This window comes from Sinohyriopsis cumingii, chromosome 19, assembly GCF_028554795.1.
Source record: "Sinohyriopsis cumingii isolate HCF-2022 chromosome 19, ASM2855479v2, whole genome shotgun sequence".
NCBI classification, from domain to species: Eukaryota; Metazoa; Mollusca; class Bivalvia; order Unionida; family Unionidae; genus Sinohyriopsis; species Sinohyriopsis cumingii.
In genome coordinates, this window is record NC_142979.1 from 64,883,653 (window position 1) to 64,901,846 (window position 18,194).

Consider the following 18,194-nt stretch of genomic DNA (forward strand, 5'->3'; position numbering starts at 1 on the left):
GAAGTTGTGTTGTGAAAAAGACACTAAAAACAACACTCTTTTGCATGACAGCTCTGGACTCTTTAATGAGTCTTTTTCAAAGACAAATACAAACCATAGACAAGACAAACAGATAAAACAGAAAAACGGTTATGTTTGCGAAACTTTACATTGCTGTTTCTACAGGAATTCAACCCTTTAACTCTATTATGCGTCAACTAGTTTATTTCAGCTTGTTGCTGATAGTGGAACATATTTGTATTGACCTAGAAATTTATGAGCCATAACGACATCTATTATTTTATGTAAATTTATGTAAGCGCAGTATATCCCAGATATTTCATTGTTATAGTAGTCATAGGCTATTAAGCAAAATTAGAAACTTATTTAAAAGAAAACGTGTCGGCTGCAGAATATAATTTTATTTGTGCATGGTTGTCTTTTTGTAGACTTCTTGGTTTAAACCGGTTGGTTTCAATGTTCTAAGGCGGCGTATCCAGTACAATTCCTTTTCTTTCCTGGTCTGGGGTTGTGAGCAATAGCAATAAGTGTTATATCACTGAACGTGTGGCCAGGGGGAGGAGAAGTAATCTGCGAATGGGCTTCTGTACAGCTTCTTTGTCATCCAATCAGATCTATGAAGGTTGATCCTTTTGTGTAGCTTCTCAGTTTCTCCGACATACTGAAGGCTACAGATCTTACATGTTATGAGATAAATGATATTCTCTGTTTTGCAAGTTTTGTTTGGACCATGCATGGACCATGTATGTTTAATTTTTCTATAGTCAATGTGCTAGAATATGTCCTGATCTCTATAATATGTTGACAGGTTTTGCAGCTTTTATCGCCACATGGGCCAGATTGACTAGGATGGCCTTGATTAGTGATTGGCGTTAGCTTCGCCCTGACTAGGATGTCCTTGAGGATTTTTGGTCTTCGGTAGGCGACTACAGGTTTGTTAGGGAGGATTAACTTCATTGCGTCGGACGACTCCACGATGGGCCAGTGTTTCCCGATGATTTTACCTACTTTGGGGTTGTCTGGATGGTAGGTCAGGATAAATAGTATTAGATCAGCCTTTTCCTTCTTTCCATATTTTAATAGGTCATCGCGGTTTGTTTGTTTAGCCCTTTGGGTTGCCTCCGTAATCAGGTCTTTGTCGTAGCCTCGGTAAATTAAATGTTTAGATAGCTCTTCAGACCTTTTTAGGAATGTTTCATCGTCGGATCAAATTCTGCGTATCCTCAGTGCCTGGCTATATGGGATGTTCCTAATGCAGTGTTTTGGATGACATCTGCTTGGTAGGAGAATCTGTTTTTTTGTCGGTTGGTTTGGAGTAGATGTCGTCTGTATGGAGTTTGTTTTCTACCAGTCTGATTGTTGTGTCCAGGAAGACGTGGTTTGAGTTGGAGATTTCTGCCGTGAATTTTATTGAGGGATGAAAATTGTTTTCCTTTGATATGAAATCATCCAGACTTTCTCTTCCATGTTGCCACTTCTTTTCTATATCATCGATAAAGCGTATGGTGTAAGTTCAACCGATGCTAAAATTTGACCTTCCAGTTTTCCCATAAAACTATTAACATACGAAGGGGCCATTTTTTTTACCCATTGCGGTTCCTTTCATTTGGAGGCAGCTTTCTTCATTAAATTCAAAGTTATTAAGTTGTAGGACAATCTGCAGGAGTTGGACTTGGAAGTGTGTGGGTGGATTGTCTACAGTTCTAGTTTCCCATGCTTCTCTACATGCCTGTATCCCTTCGTTGTGCGGTATGTTAGTATACAAAGATGTGACGTCTAAGGAAACAAGTATTGTATCTGGCAGTAATGGTTCGCTTGCTCTACTTTTTATGAGGTAATCTGTCGTGTCCTGAAGATATGATATTAATTTGTGGACATGTGGTCTCATAAAATGATCCAAATATTCTGATATCCTTTCTGTGGGATGCCCGTTACCGGAGATTATAGGTCTGCCAGGGTTTCCTTGTTTGTAGATTTTAGGTAGAGGATAAAATCTACCTGCCCTTGGGTTTTCTGGGCTTAAGTAGTGTCTCGTTTGCTGGTATATGTGGGCGATTTGGTACGCCTCGTCAATAATATTAGTGATGGTTTTTGCATATTCCAGTGTTGCACCATGGTCTAGTTTTTGGTTGAACCTACCGTCACTTAGTTGTCTACGTACTTCACTAATGTAGTCTTCCCTATTCATAACGACCACAGCGGAACCCTTATCTGCAGGCTTAATCATGATGTCTGTTCTGCTTTTCAGTGAGTATAGAGCATCTGTTTCTTCCTTTGTCATATTGGATTTTGTTTGGTTGATGTGTCTGGAAGTGTCGTTTTCAACTGAGTTGATAAAGGATTCTAGATTTGGAATTGAACATTTTGGTGGGGTCCAGTTACTTTTCTTTCTGAATATTGGTCGGTCGCAGCTTATATTTTCCTCTGATTTATTTATTGGATGCAAGGCAAAATGGGCCTCGAGTCTTAATTGGCGGCTAAACTCTTCGGTGTCCTTTTTCAGTTTCCCTCTGTCATATGTCTTTGGACGGGACAGAAACTCAAACCCTTTGATAAAAGTTGTATTTCTGCCTCCGTAAGTTCTAGCTTAGAGATACTGACCACTGAGTTAGTAACAGTTGAATTAGTTTTTGCTATAGAGTGCTTGCTATTCTTCCTTTTACGGCTTTTTTCTTCTTACGCTTGTTTTTAGAAGAAATTTCGTCTACTGAGATTTCTTCACAACATTGATTTGGTTGTAGAGTTTTCTTTCTTTGTATTTATATAGTTTTACAGAGTCGTTTTTGATCTTTATTTGATTTAGAGTAAAACGTTTGCAATTGCAAACAATTGCAATATATATGTATACTATCTTTCTTCATTGCAGACTGAGGAAAATGAACGAAGTATCTTTTTTGGTATTAGCCGCCATTTTAACTCTCGCTTCAGCCCAGTTTCAACAGTTTCAACCAAACACATTTGCACCATACCCAGGTAGAAACACAATTAAAGATATATTTTTATTTATATTGCAACACTTGTTGAGGTACAGACTACAAATTAGATTACATGTGATATATATATATATATATATATATATATATATATATATATATATATATATATATATATATATATATATATATATATATATATATAATTCGCATCAAATGTTTTCAATAAAAGCTGTCTGTTTGTAATTTGTTTGATAGCAATTAAACTGATGAATAAGTGTATAGTATGGTAAGAACTCAAAATATCCAGGGGTGATCTTCCAGATTAATTGAATAAGCATGTATCACTTTTATTTACCCCAGTTGATGAGAAAGAATACATGAGACTTAGCAGCCCCTGTAACTGCTAAAGTGAACCTACCTTATTAACTGAGCAATATTTGTTATTGCTGTTAGACCTCTGCCCGGCCTCATCCCCTCCCAACTGTAATTTTTAAGTACAAGAGCAATATGATTCCCATTTAAAATGTTTAAAGAGAGGAGTTTGGACAACAAATGGCACGTAGGCAGAGTAAGAACATCAACGCACATTGTAAGCTTAGTGACGACTTTTGTGGAACCTTCAGTGACCACTCAGTCATGTGGCTGAGTACATACCTTCTTCATCATCTTCTTCAATGACTACACGAAGATCAAAATAAAGTCACATGAAATGAGCAGAATCAGATACAAAGTAAAAACCAAGAAATTTAAGTATATAAAAGAAAGGTTTCCTGCCAGAAGCAATAATCTGCCTACTTTCAGAGAGGTATTTTCGTTTGCTCAGGAGTTGAAAAGTGAAACATTTTGGCTTGCGGCCACACCATTATTTGAAAACCAAGATCATTTTATGTTCTTTTCATGAGTCTGGTAACTATTTGTTTCAAATAAGACACGGAGGGAAATAATCACGGCCTTACACGATCAATCCCTCTAATGGAACATTCAGAGTTGAATTCTTCAGACCATTCTTTACTTTGCGGGATACACATTTTGCACTGATAAAGTGGCCGCAGATACTATACACATGTAGTGGACAAATTATATCTAGTTTTATAATATTCTCCCGCTTTCATTCTCCAGCAGGATCTGGATATTCCGGTTACTCTGGTTCTGTTGGATATCCAGGTGGCTACCAACCCCAACAATACGGCATGTTTCCCGTCAATACTGGAGCATACTACCCGATGTCTAGCGGCTCATTTCATCAAGGTTACGGTCAGACAATGCAAGGTGGATACTGGTTAGGTAATCCTCAGCCCATCATGAAGCAGGGGTCTTACGTCCCTTTCAATGGTGACTACTGGAGTGGACAAGCTGTAAGTCCGTCTGTCTTTTTTTTAATCTGTCAGTCAATTCCAGTTCATCACGTCGTTACCAGAAGGTGTGCCGCATACTGCCCTAATAGTCCAATCCTTTTCTTGAAGTTTACTGTTTGACCTGTATATTTATTTATTTATTTATTTTTGTTTTTTAAGTTTTTTGTGTTCTCTTTACAGCTTTGAAGTCATTAGCGATACAGTGGTGGAAACTTGATAAATTTATGTGTCATTCATATAATTCGAAATAACTGCAATCTTGGACTTGTCCTTCAGGGTAAATTCAGATATTTGCATGGTCTTATCGTTACATTTCTTTTTTGGTCTTTTCAGAAGAAATACTAATAATGTTTCGTTTAATATATCATCATCGATGGATTGCATGTAGCATGTTACATTTCTGATTATGTCTTCGAGGTCAAGGTCACAACACGTCAACCGGACATTTCTGGTGTGATCGATACATTGCTATACACTCACGTTGGATAATGGGACAGATTGGTTATAGTGTCAGTGGTATAAATCACATGCAACAGTTATTATTTTGTGCATTTTTATGAGATTTAGCTACACCATGTACAACATTGGTTTAAACGAAAGACAAGGATGTATTGAAATCTTTTGGTATCAAGTAAAACTAAAAAGCTAATTGTAGCAATAGACTAAATGTCTGCAGTGGTAGATTCTGGACATTTTTCACAGGGTTTGATTTTTTAGATGGGATAGTTTGTGTATATAAGTTCAATACCGTTTTTCGAATTTTCACATTCGACCCAGACGGTAATAGTGAAATGAGAACGGAACGCTCTAGGCTACATTCGACTGACTCTTTAACCTATGTCTCGGTCGAATGTACCCTAATGCGTATTATCAGTCAAATGCATAACAGTGCGGACCATCCTCGGTAATTTATAATTTTTCTTGGTCATATTCCGGTGCTAGTGAGATCCTCCCTCGGTAAAAATACTGAACATATGAATTTCGATGCATTGCGCCCGTTAGTCTGGTTCCCTGCTTTGAATGCTCTCTTCTGACTTATCGCAAATTTATGCCAACCAGCGAACCTAGAGCACAGTTAACTGTTATCCATTGATGAGAAATTTCGAATGTGAAGCCACTAACCAATCGCTGCAATTCGGACACAAGCCCACTCTGCGCAGTAGTCGCTAAATAAGCAACTCTGTTATCTGGCGTTTTACTATCCAATTTTGGATATTATACCTATGTCGGACAACTCTGAGGTCACGTTTGTATTCTAATAGCAACAAATTAGTTCCAAACACGCGGCCCCGTTACTGTGTTAATTTTCTGACCACCTCCACTATATATATACGATTGGAATGACAGAAAATTTGCGACTGGTAGAAACAAGTAGTTCAATACATTAGCAACTTTTCTGTCAATCCCCATTTCGTGAATGATCGAGGTGGTCCGAATAGTAGCTTCGTTCGAGATATGACCCTTGAGATTGAAGGAGAAGTTTTAAATCTTCTGGACGAGGTTTCATTATGGTAATGATGTCACGTATGGGAATGATGTCATTGACTAAACAAAAAAGGAGACACGCATTTCACTAGCTACTGGCAGATGATAATGGCTTGCCATTTTAGGTCGAGTACCAGTAAAAATGTGAAAATCGCAAAATATTCTTAACCCCTTTGATGTATATTAAAAATTGTGACTTCTCAATTGATGTTAATTTTATGATTTATTTGTAGATTTCATTTTTATAGTGTTTGATGGAAAACTGTGCACTGATCTTTTATTCAGGTTCAGGTTCGCCATTATCCAGTGCCTTACCCAGTACCTGCTCCCGTGCCAGTCCCCTACCCCACAGCGCAGTCGGGTGGTATGTTTGGGCTTGACGTTAGGGGTGGGTCCACGTCCACGCTCATGGGTCTAGTCCTTGCCGGGGTAGTCGCCGGACTTGTTGCCAAGAATGGCTAAATATGGATTGGGACAGCCAACCAGATACTGTGTCGGTAAGGGTTTAAAAGCGAAAATAGAAATGTGGTAATGGAACAAAAATATCCAACCACAGTGCCTAAGTAGCTGACCCAGACTCAAAACCTAATTTGACGTACGGACATATGGACGGACGGAAAAGATAAATATATATTTTTCTACAAAATATTCTTTGTGGATCAAAGAAATGCAGTGCAGGGAAATGTTTTGGGTAGTCGAGTCCTATATGGAAGTGAGCGTGGTGTTATGTAATAGCGGAATGGAAATATTCATTTTGTTCGCTTCAAATTGGACCATCCCGAAACTAAGTTAAATCAGGCTGCTTTGTAACTCATTTTTATATATAACACTGAAATATTAAGTCTAAATGTCACAAATTGAATTTTGTCATGATACGGTATATCATAGAACACAAGACCAGGTCTAATAATTGAACATCCAGTTGTCTTTTCCATCATGTCTGCAAGTTAATGAACGAAAGAATGAACAAGTAATTGTTCAAAAAGAGTTCTGAAAAATTAGTGGGAATATTTATTTTCTTCAAATTCTTGCAAATCATTAGTGATGTTTATTTCAAGATTTGTAATATAATTATAATGAAACCTATTTATTTTCAGACTCTCTTTTCGATTTTCCAAATATAGCACAAACGGATGTGTGAGCGTAATGTGAGTAATACAGGCCATCTTCGGAGGACTTCCACTACGCATGACACTGTTGTACTACTAAACAATCTATAATCAATATGCAAGAAGATGAATCCCAGAGACCATGTTCATTAAACAAAGACAATTTATGGAAAAAACAAAAAGTTCTGTTTCTTGGGGATGGGGGTGTGGTGAGGTGTCGTATGTTTTCTTTCCATGGGATTCAACAGTAGTGGAGACACTTCTGTTCAGTTTCCATTATGTAAACGCCATTTGGATTTAATTAGATTTCTTGTGGATGGGGGTGTATTATAAATTATAAATTATAAATTGTTTTGATCCAAGTATACACTCGTTAAAGCTTATAGCGTAGATACGGATCTTTCTGCACATTATGAGTAGGCAGGCATGTGTTTATCTGTGTTTTCGCTTTTACATTTTCTCTATAATCTGGTATATAATTCCTTGGTCATATACACGTTTCTAAATTGTACAATACTAGTCAAACTATAATAAGAATGTATTTCGTCACCTCTTTATTAAAACCGCTTGCTTTAAAAAAATACAAATTCATACCATTTATTAATTGTATGCTATAGTACAGTGCATATTTAGTTTGTTTAAAGATTTATAAAGATTTTGTAGTTGTGAGAGTTTGTGGAAATGTAATATTTTTTTGGATGGTTTTTTTTTTGTCCCAGTCCTATTTTTTGAATGGTCCATCTGAAACAAAAGATGGGTATAGAAAGATTTGGAACAATTCTGTCATAAATCTCTTTGCAATAAACATCTTATCAGCATCTTGTGGTGGTTTAAGTTATTTCAGCTGCATTAATATAAAGTCATTTGGCATTCACTTGAATCAAGCTTTACGTCTTTATTAGCTTCTCAGTATTCAGTATCTTACATGCGCCTAACAACTTGTAAAATATGTCTGGCCGCTATAGACTGTATGGTTTTTGTCATTATTTGTGATGTATTTTCCAAGTCCTTGATTTCAAGCGGCCCCTCTGAAGGGTCAAGGTACTCAGAATACTGAGAACATTCAAGTATTGAAACGATGTAAATGTACATTAATACCAAAAGGGGAAAAAAACAATTCCATATATATAGTTATTCATGGTCCATTTACTGTCGTACACGTACTGATGAAAACAATCATTATGACATTTTTCTGAATTTTCTTTTCTTTTTATGTTACTAAATAATTTATTTCAAGAGTTGAAACATTATTTGAGAAAGCACTGATTTATTTTCAAAGAATTTTTAGGTTTTGATCCAAGAACTACCCAGCAGGGGAAAAAAATTCAAGGGAGGTAACTACTAGTATGCTCATTTGTTTTATGTTTAGTAGCCTCCCTTGACCAACTGTAGCTTACGTAATTTGTTACGAACTCAATGCCATAAGCATGGAGGGATGAATGCGAAGGATTGTTAACATATTCTGTTAAAGTTATTTAACTGCTAGACAGAAGTCTCTGAGTCCCCACTTTTAATGAAACATTTGATTATGTACTCAGCTTCAGTTATAAATGTCCATTATTTGAAATATATGATTATAGTATCTTGAGATTTAATTGTTCTTGGACATATATGTAGTATGACATAATTATGACCCTTAATTCTTCTTGGACATAGAGAAATGTCACTTAATTCTTCTTGGACATATATGTAATATGACATAATTATGACCCTTAATTCTTATTGGACATAGAGAAATGTCACTTAATTCTTCTTGGACATATATGTAATATGACATAATTATGACCCTTAATTCTTCTTGGACATAGAGAAATGTCACTTAATTGTTCTTGGACATGTGTAGTATGACATAATTATGACCCTTAATTCTTCTTGGACATAGAGAAATGTCACTTAATTCTTCTTGGACATAGAGAAATGTCACTTAATTGTTGGACATATGTGTAATATTATGTAATTATGACACTTATTGATGAACACATTTCAAATTTTAAAGATCGTTTTTATCCACGTGTAATATGCACACGGAACCATAAACAGTGAAGACAGAGATTCGCCATCACATATTATGCCAGTAGATCAGGGTCTACATTGTTGTATGTTGACCGTAACGGCACAATATTGGCTGTATTATGCAGATACAATGGGAGCAAATTGCCTTTCTCAAGGACAACAGAGGCAGCCAACCCTAGCTGGCCTGGGCGAGTATTGAACCCGTAACCCGTTGATTACAAGTTCGATACTCTTACTGCACCTTCTAGGCCTACGTTTTTCCACACTTAACTATCAGTAGAATGAACAATGTAGACCTGGATATGTTGGCATGCATATGTGTATCTACTCTTTTCACAGTTGGTTCCTCAGTAAACACGAACCTACATGGTAAGTTTCTACATTAACAAAACTGAGTGTAATTATTTGTATACCTTCAATATGTCTAGAAAGTCACTGACAGAAGCGAACAATTAAAAATTTTCTGGAAATGGGCCTTGGTCCTCTCTACATTCTTTCACTTTAAAAAAACGTGTATCAATTTGAATACCTCTTAACTTCAAGGCACAAGTATGTGGGCCCTATTTTAATAAAATTTTGCTTCTTTGGTTATGTAATCAGCTTCAATTTTAAATGTCTGTTATCGGAAAACAGTGAAAGGACTATGACACTTAATTGTTGTTGGACATGTAAGTATAATGAAACAATCATTTCATTTATTTTTGTCAAACAGATAAATGACTAATGAAAAAGTTACACTTATGTGAATTAAAAATTTAAAAAATGAATGATACATTCAAAGTATCTGGTCTCTTTATGAATAAGCAATACAAAGGAAAATATATACTTAACAAGACGACAATTGAACACTTTGCTTGCACTTTTAAAGTTTTAGATTTGATTTAATATGCTGCCTTGAACAAGATTGTCAGCTTTTTCCATTATCAAAGTTCAGTCAGGCCCGTTACCTAACACTTTAACCATAATCAATTATTCGCCCAGAATTACGTTTTAATAAATAAATAAATAAATAAATAAAACTTTTGTGCTCATCAGAGTTATCTAGTATTTCTTCCTGGGCAGGATTACCGAAAGGAAAGATAAGATGGACAAGATTACAACAGGGGAAGATAAGATCATGCCCTATTTATGTAATGCTGTGCACTTGATGTCATCGATTAACATTAATAATGTGCAAAATTCACAAAGACTTTTAATATTCTGCAGTGGTTTTTTTTCTGAACGAGAAAGAACTGTTTAGAGAAATAAAATAATCTTTTCCAAAACATGTGGAGAATATAGGCAAATCTATTCATCGTGGTGTTAGATTTGTACCAGGAACTTGGCAAGCCTGGTCTCGGACACAATTTCTGTCCACTCAGGTTTGATTTTTTCATATTGTCCCTATTCATGGGGAAAATTCTACTGAGCTATCAGAAATATAACAAACATAAACAACAATATCAACATTTGAAAAAAATTATATTTATATTCAAATCTAATTATTATAGAATAAGACTAGCATTCTGAAATACATGCATATATCATTACATCAGTCTTGATCATTGAATATTTACAATTATTATATGCTCATTTTCCCCCCGTTAACTTTACATTGTCAGAATCGTGCAGTATTACCCGATATGGAACCCGCGCGCAAATACACATATAGCATTCACGTGCATAAAGGAACTACTTTCTACTGTAAACAAACAATGGACGCAGACGCCAGCACTTTTGATTTGTAAACAAATCGTGTACACTCGCGTAAGAGGCGCTTTACGTTGTGGTTGTTTAAACTTGTTTCTGAATAACTAAAACAGACGTTTCGTGGGCTGCCACATATCAGCTGTTTTGGCACATTCCGTGTTAACTTTGTTGATACAATGTTTCGGATTTAGGCTAGCTACAGTATATAACAGACGCAAGATAAGGTCCTTACAAATAACATACAAGTGCCGAGTCATATACTCTCTTCTTTAGATGGTGATAAGAATGGCAAAAAAAAATATACTTACAGTTTTACATCCTGAATTTCCTCAAAATGTATTTTCTTAGTTCTGCAAATCCGAATTACATGAGCCATGTCACAGGTTCTCAAACTGGATTACACATTTCGAAATTGTACTGTAATTTCGATGATAAGTGCAATTACATCCTCCTTACTGCACTCAAAATGAAATAAGCATTAAATTCAATAGCGTCTTTTTGATAACTGGAATTGAAAGACTTTATATTTTTCCCAAATTATGATTTCAAACATTTAATGACAGAAACAGAAACACATTTGCAAATATCAACATGCTTCTCTCTAGCTTCTTCAATCTCATGTATTTCATGTGGAATTGTCACATACAAATCTAGTCCATAATCACGAAATTTCGTAGAATCGAGAAAAATACCAAAATCTATTCTTTCCAGATCAAATGGAAAAGTTGTTGCAATGCACATTCATTCACAATATGACTCCAAATTTCAATTTTAACTAGACACGCCATTTTCTTTCGAAAGTTATGTCGAGTGCGCGACTAAGTTCAATTTTATCTGGGCGGAGTTATGTGCGCAGTAATAATGTTGTTTTTGTGTAATGATGAATATGCGTTTGTGTATTTAGTTTGGAATGCGGCATACATTCATTTACGTTGTCTCTTGTAGTGTATTTTGTTTATATAATTAAGCCTTAGGTAAAATAAAGAAATGAGCATATAATAAAAAGGTTACTGCACTTGCATGGGAAAATATGAATTCGGTTTGTCGGAAGGATATACTGAACTCCCAAGGTCGTGCAGTATTCCATCCAAAAACCTCGTTCATATTTTCCCATACAAATGCAGTAACCTATAAATATTGTCCAGAATCAGAGCTTGTTATATACAAAGAAAAGAAGAAAAAAAAATAAGTATGCAATATTATATTTTTGCAAGAAAGTACAATATTACATATATCAACGGCATTGAATATTGACCACTATGCAACACAGTTACCAGCTATAAAAATTGGAAGGATGTTAACAATTAAGACATTTTACATCAACCCCCCCCCAAAAAAAAAAAAACAACGAGCTTTGAAATAATTCGCATCTGAGCTATTTTTTATGGAACCTTTTAAGTACTTAGCAAACGCTAATATGTTTTCAGTTAGAACAGAATCTACCTCTGCTTTTATGCTATGACATAAAATCTGAGAGTTACTTCCATTGGTGCATTTTGGCAATGATCCATCTCCAATAAAAGGTGGAGAAAAAGAACGGAGTTTGTCCTTAGTTTATCCTGATCATCCTCAGCACAGATGCAGCTGAGACTTGGGATGTCGATCGCAGATGCCAGTACTGAGGGAAGTTGGCGGTATTTTGTTGTGATTAAATCTGACTGACATACAAAGGAAATAGAGTAGTAATTCCTCTTGAATAGTAAACAGCCCCTCCTCTATAAAGAGGAAGTATGTACTTTACGTCTTCACCGTGCTGTAGCTACATCTACATGAAAAATGGGTTTAAGTGTACGATTTTCAACGAAGCCTCACTAAAATGTTCATAACGGTTTTTTTCGCATGTGATATTTTATCTCGACATCAAGGAGCTAGACATTGGCCTCTTGAGCTCGATATACTTGATAGGATCGATCTAAGACAATGGCTGAGCCTATGAAGAATCTAAGTATGCTTGAAAGGTCTGTTGTGTAACCTTATATTGTGGAAGCCGAATATCATCTCTCTTCCAAGAGCAAGACTAGAAAATCTGCTACTGTACACAGAAAGGGGCAGCTATGATTACTCACTGTCCTAATAAATTTATCGCAAAAGATTCTCCACTTTGCATCATAGACCATGGAAGCAGATTGTCCCCGGCCCTTAGAGATGCAGTCGGCATTCTTGTTCGAAAACGTAGTCTGACAGATAGATCGCTTGAGATGAGACAAGCGAGTTCCCCGGAGAATATGTGGACTGTTGGGAAGATGAAACCTATTGTGTTGCGAGGGGTAACACCCTGGGTTGGTTTATCAGCCAGTCGAGAAGGTCGTTGAACCAAAATCTTTGAGGCCACAGAGGTGCTATCAGTACAATCCGACATGTGGATCTCCTGACTTTCTGAAATACCTGTGGACTCAATTTTAAAGATGGGTGTGAGTACACGAACAGCAGATCCCACCCTAGGCTTTGAAGGCATCCACCTATTTTGTCTGAGACAGGGGTGACATAAACAAGAACTTATTATTCAGTCTCGTGACTAACAAGTGCATCAAAGCCTTCCCCGATCGACTGAAAAAGGACTCAGCAACTGCTTGATGCAAGACCCATTATGTTGAAGCTAAATTGTCTGTCCTGGACAAGCTGTCCAAAAGGATATTTATTTCGCCACAATGTGACAAACACAGGGTGTTCTTCCTTCCAAATCTGCCCAGCACTAAACGTTCGTGATTTCCAAACAGAGAGAAGGAGTATGCAATAACGATGTGTTGTCTCAGGAGACTATCACGCAACACTCCTTGATTTTATATATACACCTTTTCACGGCGAAGAGCACAGCTCTCATTTCACAAGTTTTCTATATAGAGGAGACTTTCTTCCTGGGAGCAAGGGTCCAGAAGAAGTACTGATAGCTCTAAAATGAGATCTCGATCCTGAATATGACGCGCTGGTGTACAGCTAGGAGTAGAGTTCTGGGACATGCAGTGAAACGCCAATCAGAAATGTTTCTTGATTGAGGTAGTACTGAAATGCTGAATCTAGAGGAATTGAAAGCAAGTCCTTGTGTGGTTCTCATATGGACAAAAGGAGAAGTGGAGAGGACATAAATGGTGTGTTCCTAGAGATACCAGGTCACCGCTGAGTTCAATATCTCCAGCAGAGAAAGTTCAAGCCGGGCCGACAACGTGGTCTTGGCCTTCTAAGTCCTCAGAAGAGCCAGGATTATATTTATCCTGTCTGGGAGAAAGCAAATCCGATCCAGATAGATAAGGAGATTCACTCCTTTACACACGAAGTCATAAGAAGGAACGAGATCTGGGTTGTCTTGGTTCGGTATACGTCCTAGCTGGGACGCTGTGTACCAATAGTGTGATATATGACGTCGGAGGGAATGTTTCTGATGTCGTGTAGAAGCCAGTCGTCGCAGTACTGCAGAAGAGGATCGCCAGATACCTGAAATGAGCAGCCACTGCTCCTATCACTCTGGTATCTAATTCAATTGGAGCAGCCCTAAGAAGGTTCTTACTATGCCATAGCAATACCTTTGAGGTATTGCTATAGCATAGTAAGAACCTTGCGGAGGTGTAGCAACTCTGCTGATAGCGCCATGGCCGTAGACACGGCATATCTTGATTCTTTGCTACTTCTTCCAATAATCGTTGCAAAACAAAATTCGATAACGATTTTCCCTTCTAAAAACTGAAAGAAGCCGCCGAGAACAGGTCATTCATTGTACGGAGTTATAAGCATAATTGGCGTGGCCCTAGTCTCTAAAGCTTCTAATTTCTTCACAGAGAGGCAAAGGAATGAGCCCGACGAAATCCACACTTGCGAAGCTCTGGCATCCATGAGAGGCTTAACGGGCTAGTCGGGATAGTGAACTTTATAAATGGAGGCTGGGACTGAAAAGGTCTCAAAATAGCATGGGGGAGGGGATAATCACCCCTTTATATGTCCCGCATATTCCTCTCATGTGTTAAATGTCTATGCAAGCACCTCGACCATGCTTGATTGAGGAGGCAAGTGTAGATCTGATCTTGACTTAGCCCAGAAAATATTTCCAAGCGAGAAATAATATTAGTTGTCCTAAAGTCAAATGGAACGATAAGATTATCTGGCTTCCATTACTTCTAAAGCTTCTCTGTTTAGTTGCTTATTTGTGTCTTCTTTTCTTCTACCCCAGTACTACTCGCTTGTGTTTGTGCAACTTTGCCTTCATTTAAAGTTTTCTTTGCCGAGTCTGGTCTCTCTGCAGGCGAAGGTTGAGTGTTGTTTTCTTGACTCTTTCTATCCATTTCATCAGAATATTCTCTTTGTTCTAGCTCTGTTGATTTCTGATCTTCTTCTTGCAACTTCTCAGGAACTGAATATAAAAATGATTTAAGTAATGGAAAGAAATAGTGTTGATAGAAATGTTGATAATTAAAAGAACATGCGCCAAGTTTAATGGATAAAAATCTACGTGTGAAAGACAAAAGCTCTTCAAAAATTACCATCCCAATGAATCACGAAAATGGTAGAGGGTTAAACGCAGAGGGCATATATGTTCTTTCTTTAATTGCTGTTGGAAGAAATGTTAAGAAGGAAGGAGAATATAATAATAATAATAATAATAATAATAACAACGAGGACTTTGTACAGCGCCTAATCTTTAGAAACTCTAGGCGGTTTAACATTAGACCACACCTATTATAACATAAAAAACATACATAATGATATTATTACAAAATGCAAACACCATGAAGTTAGAAAACATAAAACATGCTGAAAATATTTAAGGTAGTAAACATTATTAAGTCTTTAAGTTTGTTCTTGCAGTCGAAATAGGTGAGTTTTAAGATCACTCTTGAATGAGATCACCGTGTCTTTGTGTCTAAGTTCAATGGTCAATTCATTCCACGTTGCTGGGCCCTGGTATGCAAAAGAACTTTGAAGAATATGCGGCAAAGGTATTTTATGTTCAACATTTAGTTAGTTTTCTCTCAAATAAAAAAGTTGTCTGTTTAAAATTCTGGAAACTAAGTAATAAATGTTGCACTGAAGTAATGATGAGAGTCGGATATGGATTCATACTAAATGCATTTTTAATGTATAACTAATATTATGAGATTCTTTGTTTAACTCATGGTACTTAACCCTATTGTTTTACCATCATGATCCACCAAATTGTTCATTTGTGTGTGTGGATGTTTATAGAAACTTTGGTATCGATTACACTCCATGTTATTAAAGTTTTGAAAACAAGATTTAATTATGCTGATATTAAACACGTATTGTTTGCAGATGACTCTTTGGATTTTTAAATGCGGAGATTACAGGTTTTAGATCACAAATTGTATAATAGTGACACTCATTTGAACAATAGCAAGTGCTCTGCACTTAGCTTAGCCAACCTAGAATTAATTATGTGTCTTGGTAAGGTTGCATTTGCCTTGTAACCCATTCTGCTAACTGGTTAACATTTAAATATGCGTGAATGACAACTAACAACGTACAACTCATAAATGTGTATGTACATGTTATCGGAATGCATAAATTATACTTTGAACTTCACGCTTCGTCTTCACTATGGTGTACATTCTTGCAAAACAATTTGTCAATATTCTCATTTTGTAGATCCACAAGACGATGTCCTGAAAAGTTAGGAACTTATAATTTATTTTTGTGAAGAAAGACGTCATTATAGTTATTGATTGAAAAAGGATTTTTTCAGGTATTTAAGACTATTTATTATTCCCCAGTTTATTATTGTTTTTGGGAAAAACACATCATACTTATTATTCATGAAAAAGTTGTCAGATCGTATCCTTTTCTTTAAATAAGTTATGTTTTAATATGTATATAATGATCAACAAAAATTGTCATGTAACGTCATGTATATTAAACATGACTTGTTTCTCTGTGCATTTTTGTGGTGTCTGATAAAAGAAACAATTAGTCATGAAAGTATAATTTAAATATAGTTCCAAACAAATACCGTATACTCTTTGTTTTGCTAAGAGTGTGCATGCACTAATATATACAAAACAAAAAACTAAACATGCAACGTTTATATCCTAAAAATGCAAGCATTCCGGCTTAATTCTCAAGCGTCTCCCTTATCTTCTACCTTAGAAGCCAATATATGCAACTACCTGCACTGCGGAAATTATTCACCAATTGAACTCAATGACCTGGTCAGGGTATATGGTTTTGAAGAACTTTCGCTGTGCTGAAACCACCAACGATCGTACTAAACTTACGATGATCACACTACAGAACTTACAAGTTTCATTGTTATACACTGCGCAAGCCATCTACAAAGTTTATTATATTATTTGATCTAACGCTAAAGTTACTGTACAAAATCTATCTTTATATTTTACAATGGCCATGACAATTGATCATTTCCCTTATTCCAAATGACATTCCATCTTTGTCTTTATTTATTAAGACTGAATGTCTTCTTGGGATCTGCTAGATGTCGTTACTTGTAAAGCTTCACATCTTTGTTGCTTAATTATTTCTTGTTTCCTTTCATTGCATTAATACCTGCTCGCGGTTGTGCAAATTTACCATTGGTTGAAGTGTTCTTTCCCCATTCTGGTCTCTTTGCAGTCGATGAATGAGAATTGTGTTTTTGACTCTTTTTGTTCATTTCATCAACAGATTCTGTTTGTTCGAAAGCTGTTGACTTCTGGTCATCTTCTGGTATCATCTCATGAACTGGATATAAAAAAGTCTTAAATGATGATCAGATTAAAGGTGACTGATACAAACAAAAGGTCAAGTGAACTGATTAGATTGCTGACAATCTTCTGAAAAGGATATATTCAAAGTTTAATGGATGAAAACAAAGACAGGGTAAAAGGTAAAATCCTTAAAAATACTGACTTTCCCAATAGGTCTCAGATAACAAAACTGATCGCAGAACCAACGAAGGCATTTGTGTTCTGTTCTTAAATGCTAAGGGAAGAAGTTCTAAGAAGGAATGAAAGTATCCAAGGCATTTCTTCAATAATCATTATAGTTTCTTTCTGATAAACATGATATATGTTTAAAATTCGATATACCATGTCAGAAATGTTGCACTGACGTAGTGAAAGAAGTTCCTGATGGATGGATATCAAAGTGTGTTCTTGTTCAAAATTAATATATAATTAATATGATGAGTTTTTGTTTAGTTCGTGGGTACTTAGAACTAGCGTCTCACAGTCAACATTAACCCAGGTTATTCAGTTTGTTAAGATCATTTTTGTAGAAACCTTGCTATTAATTACACTCTTACCCATCCTACTAAACAGAAAGCAGATATGACCACAATGTGTGCACAATCTCTATTGGGCAAAAATAATTAATCAACAAATAAACATGTGGCTCATACTTCTTGTTCTGGGGGTCACGTCGGTCATGTCCCATTTTTCGATCAAGGGGGCAAGTCACAAGCCATCAGAAATTTCTTCTGCAATGTTACCTTTCACGTCTTACAAGCAACTCGACTTGAATATTTACATTCAGTAATTGCACTTTGAAACATTTAGATAGGAATGATACTGTTACAAATAACATTTCAAAATACTTAGCCACCAACACTATGGAATTTGTTACTGTACGCTAGCGTTTTCTAAAGTATATTGTGTATATATTTTCTA

The 18,194-nt window shown here is 36.2% G+C and overlaps 2 protein-coding genes across 2 annotated transcripts in view; one reads left to right on the forward strand and one right to left on the reverse strand.

The window, feature by feature from the left end:
* Nucleotides 1-2,867: 2,867 nt before the first annotated feature.
* On the forward strand, nt 2,868-7,703 carry LOC149775859 (uncharacterized). The gene is made up of 4 exons (XM_089943904.1): nt 2,868-2,973; nt 4,056-4,291; nt 6,062-6,273; nt 6,874-7,703. Exons 1-3 carry the CDS (start codon nt 2,877-2,879, stop codon nt 6,236-6,238), a joined length of 510 nt encoding a protein of 169 aa, XP_089800030.1. The 5' UTR covers nt 2,868-2,876; the 3' UTR covers nt 6,239-6,273; nt 6,874-7,703.
* Nucleotides 7,704-10,342: 2,639 nt separating this feature from the next.
* Nucleotides 10,343-18,194, reverse strand: part of LOC149775860 (uncharacterized) — an 83,791-nt gene continuing 75,939 nt past the window's right edge. The window contains exons 13-14 of the mRNA XM_089943352.1: nt 17,119-17,268; nt 10,343-14,926 (exon numbers count right to left, since the gene is read on the reverse strand). Of these exons, the coding sequence (XP_089799478.1) occupies nt 14,709-14,926; nt 17,119-17,268 (368 nt within the window). The 3' untranslated portion in view covers nt 10,343-14,708. The remainder of the gene's footprint in view (nt 14,927-17,118; nt 17,269-18,194) is intronic.

Coding starts and splice junctions, on each gene's coding strand:
- LOC149775859 (XM_089943904.1), top strand. CDS start 2,877: ATGAACGAAGTATCTTTTTTGGTATTAGCCGCCATTTTAACTCTCGCT. Junction 2,974..4,055: donor CACATTTGCACCATACCCAG/GTAGAAACACAA, acceptor TTCATTCTCCAG/CAGGATCTGGATATTCCGGT. Junction 4,292..6,061: donor ACTACTGGAGTGGACAAGCT/GTAAGTCCGTCT, acceptor TCTTTTATTCAG/GTTCAGGTTCGCCATTATCC.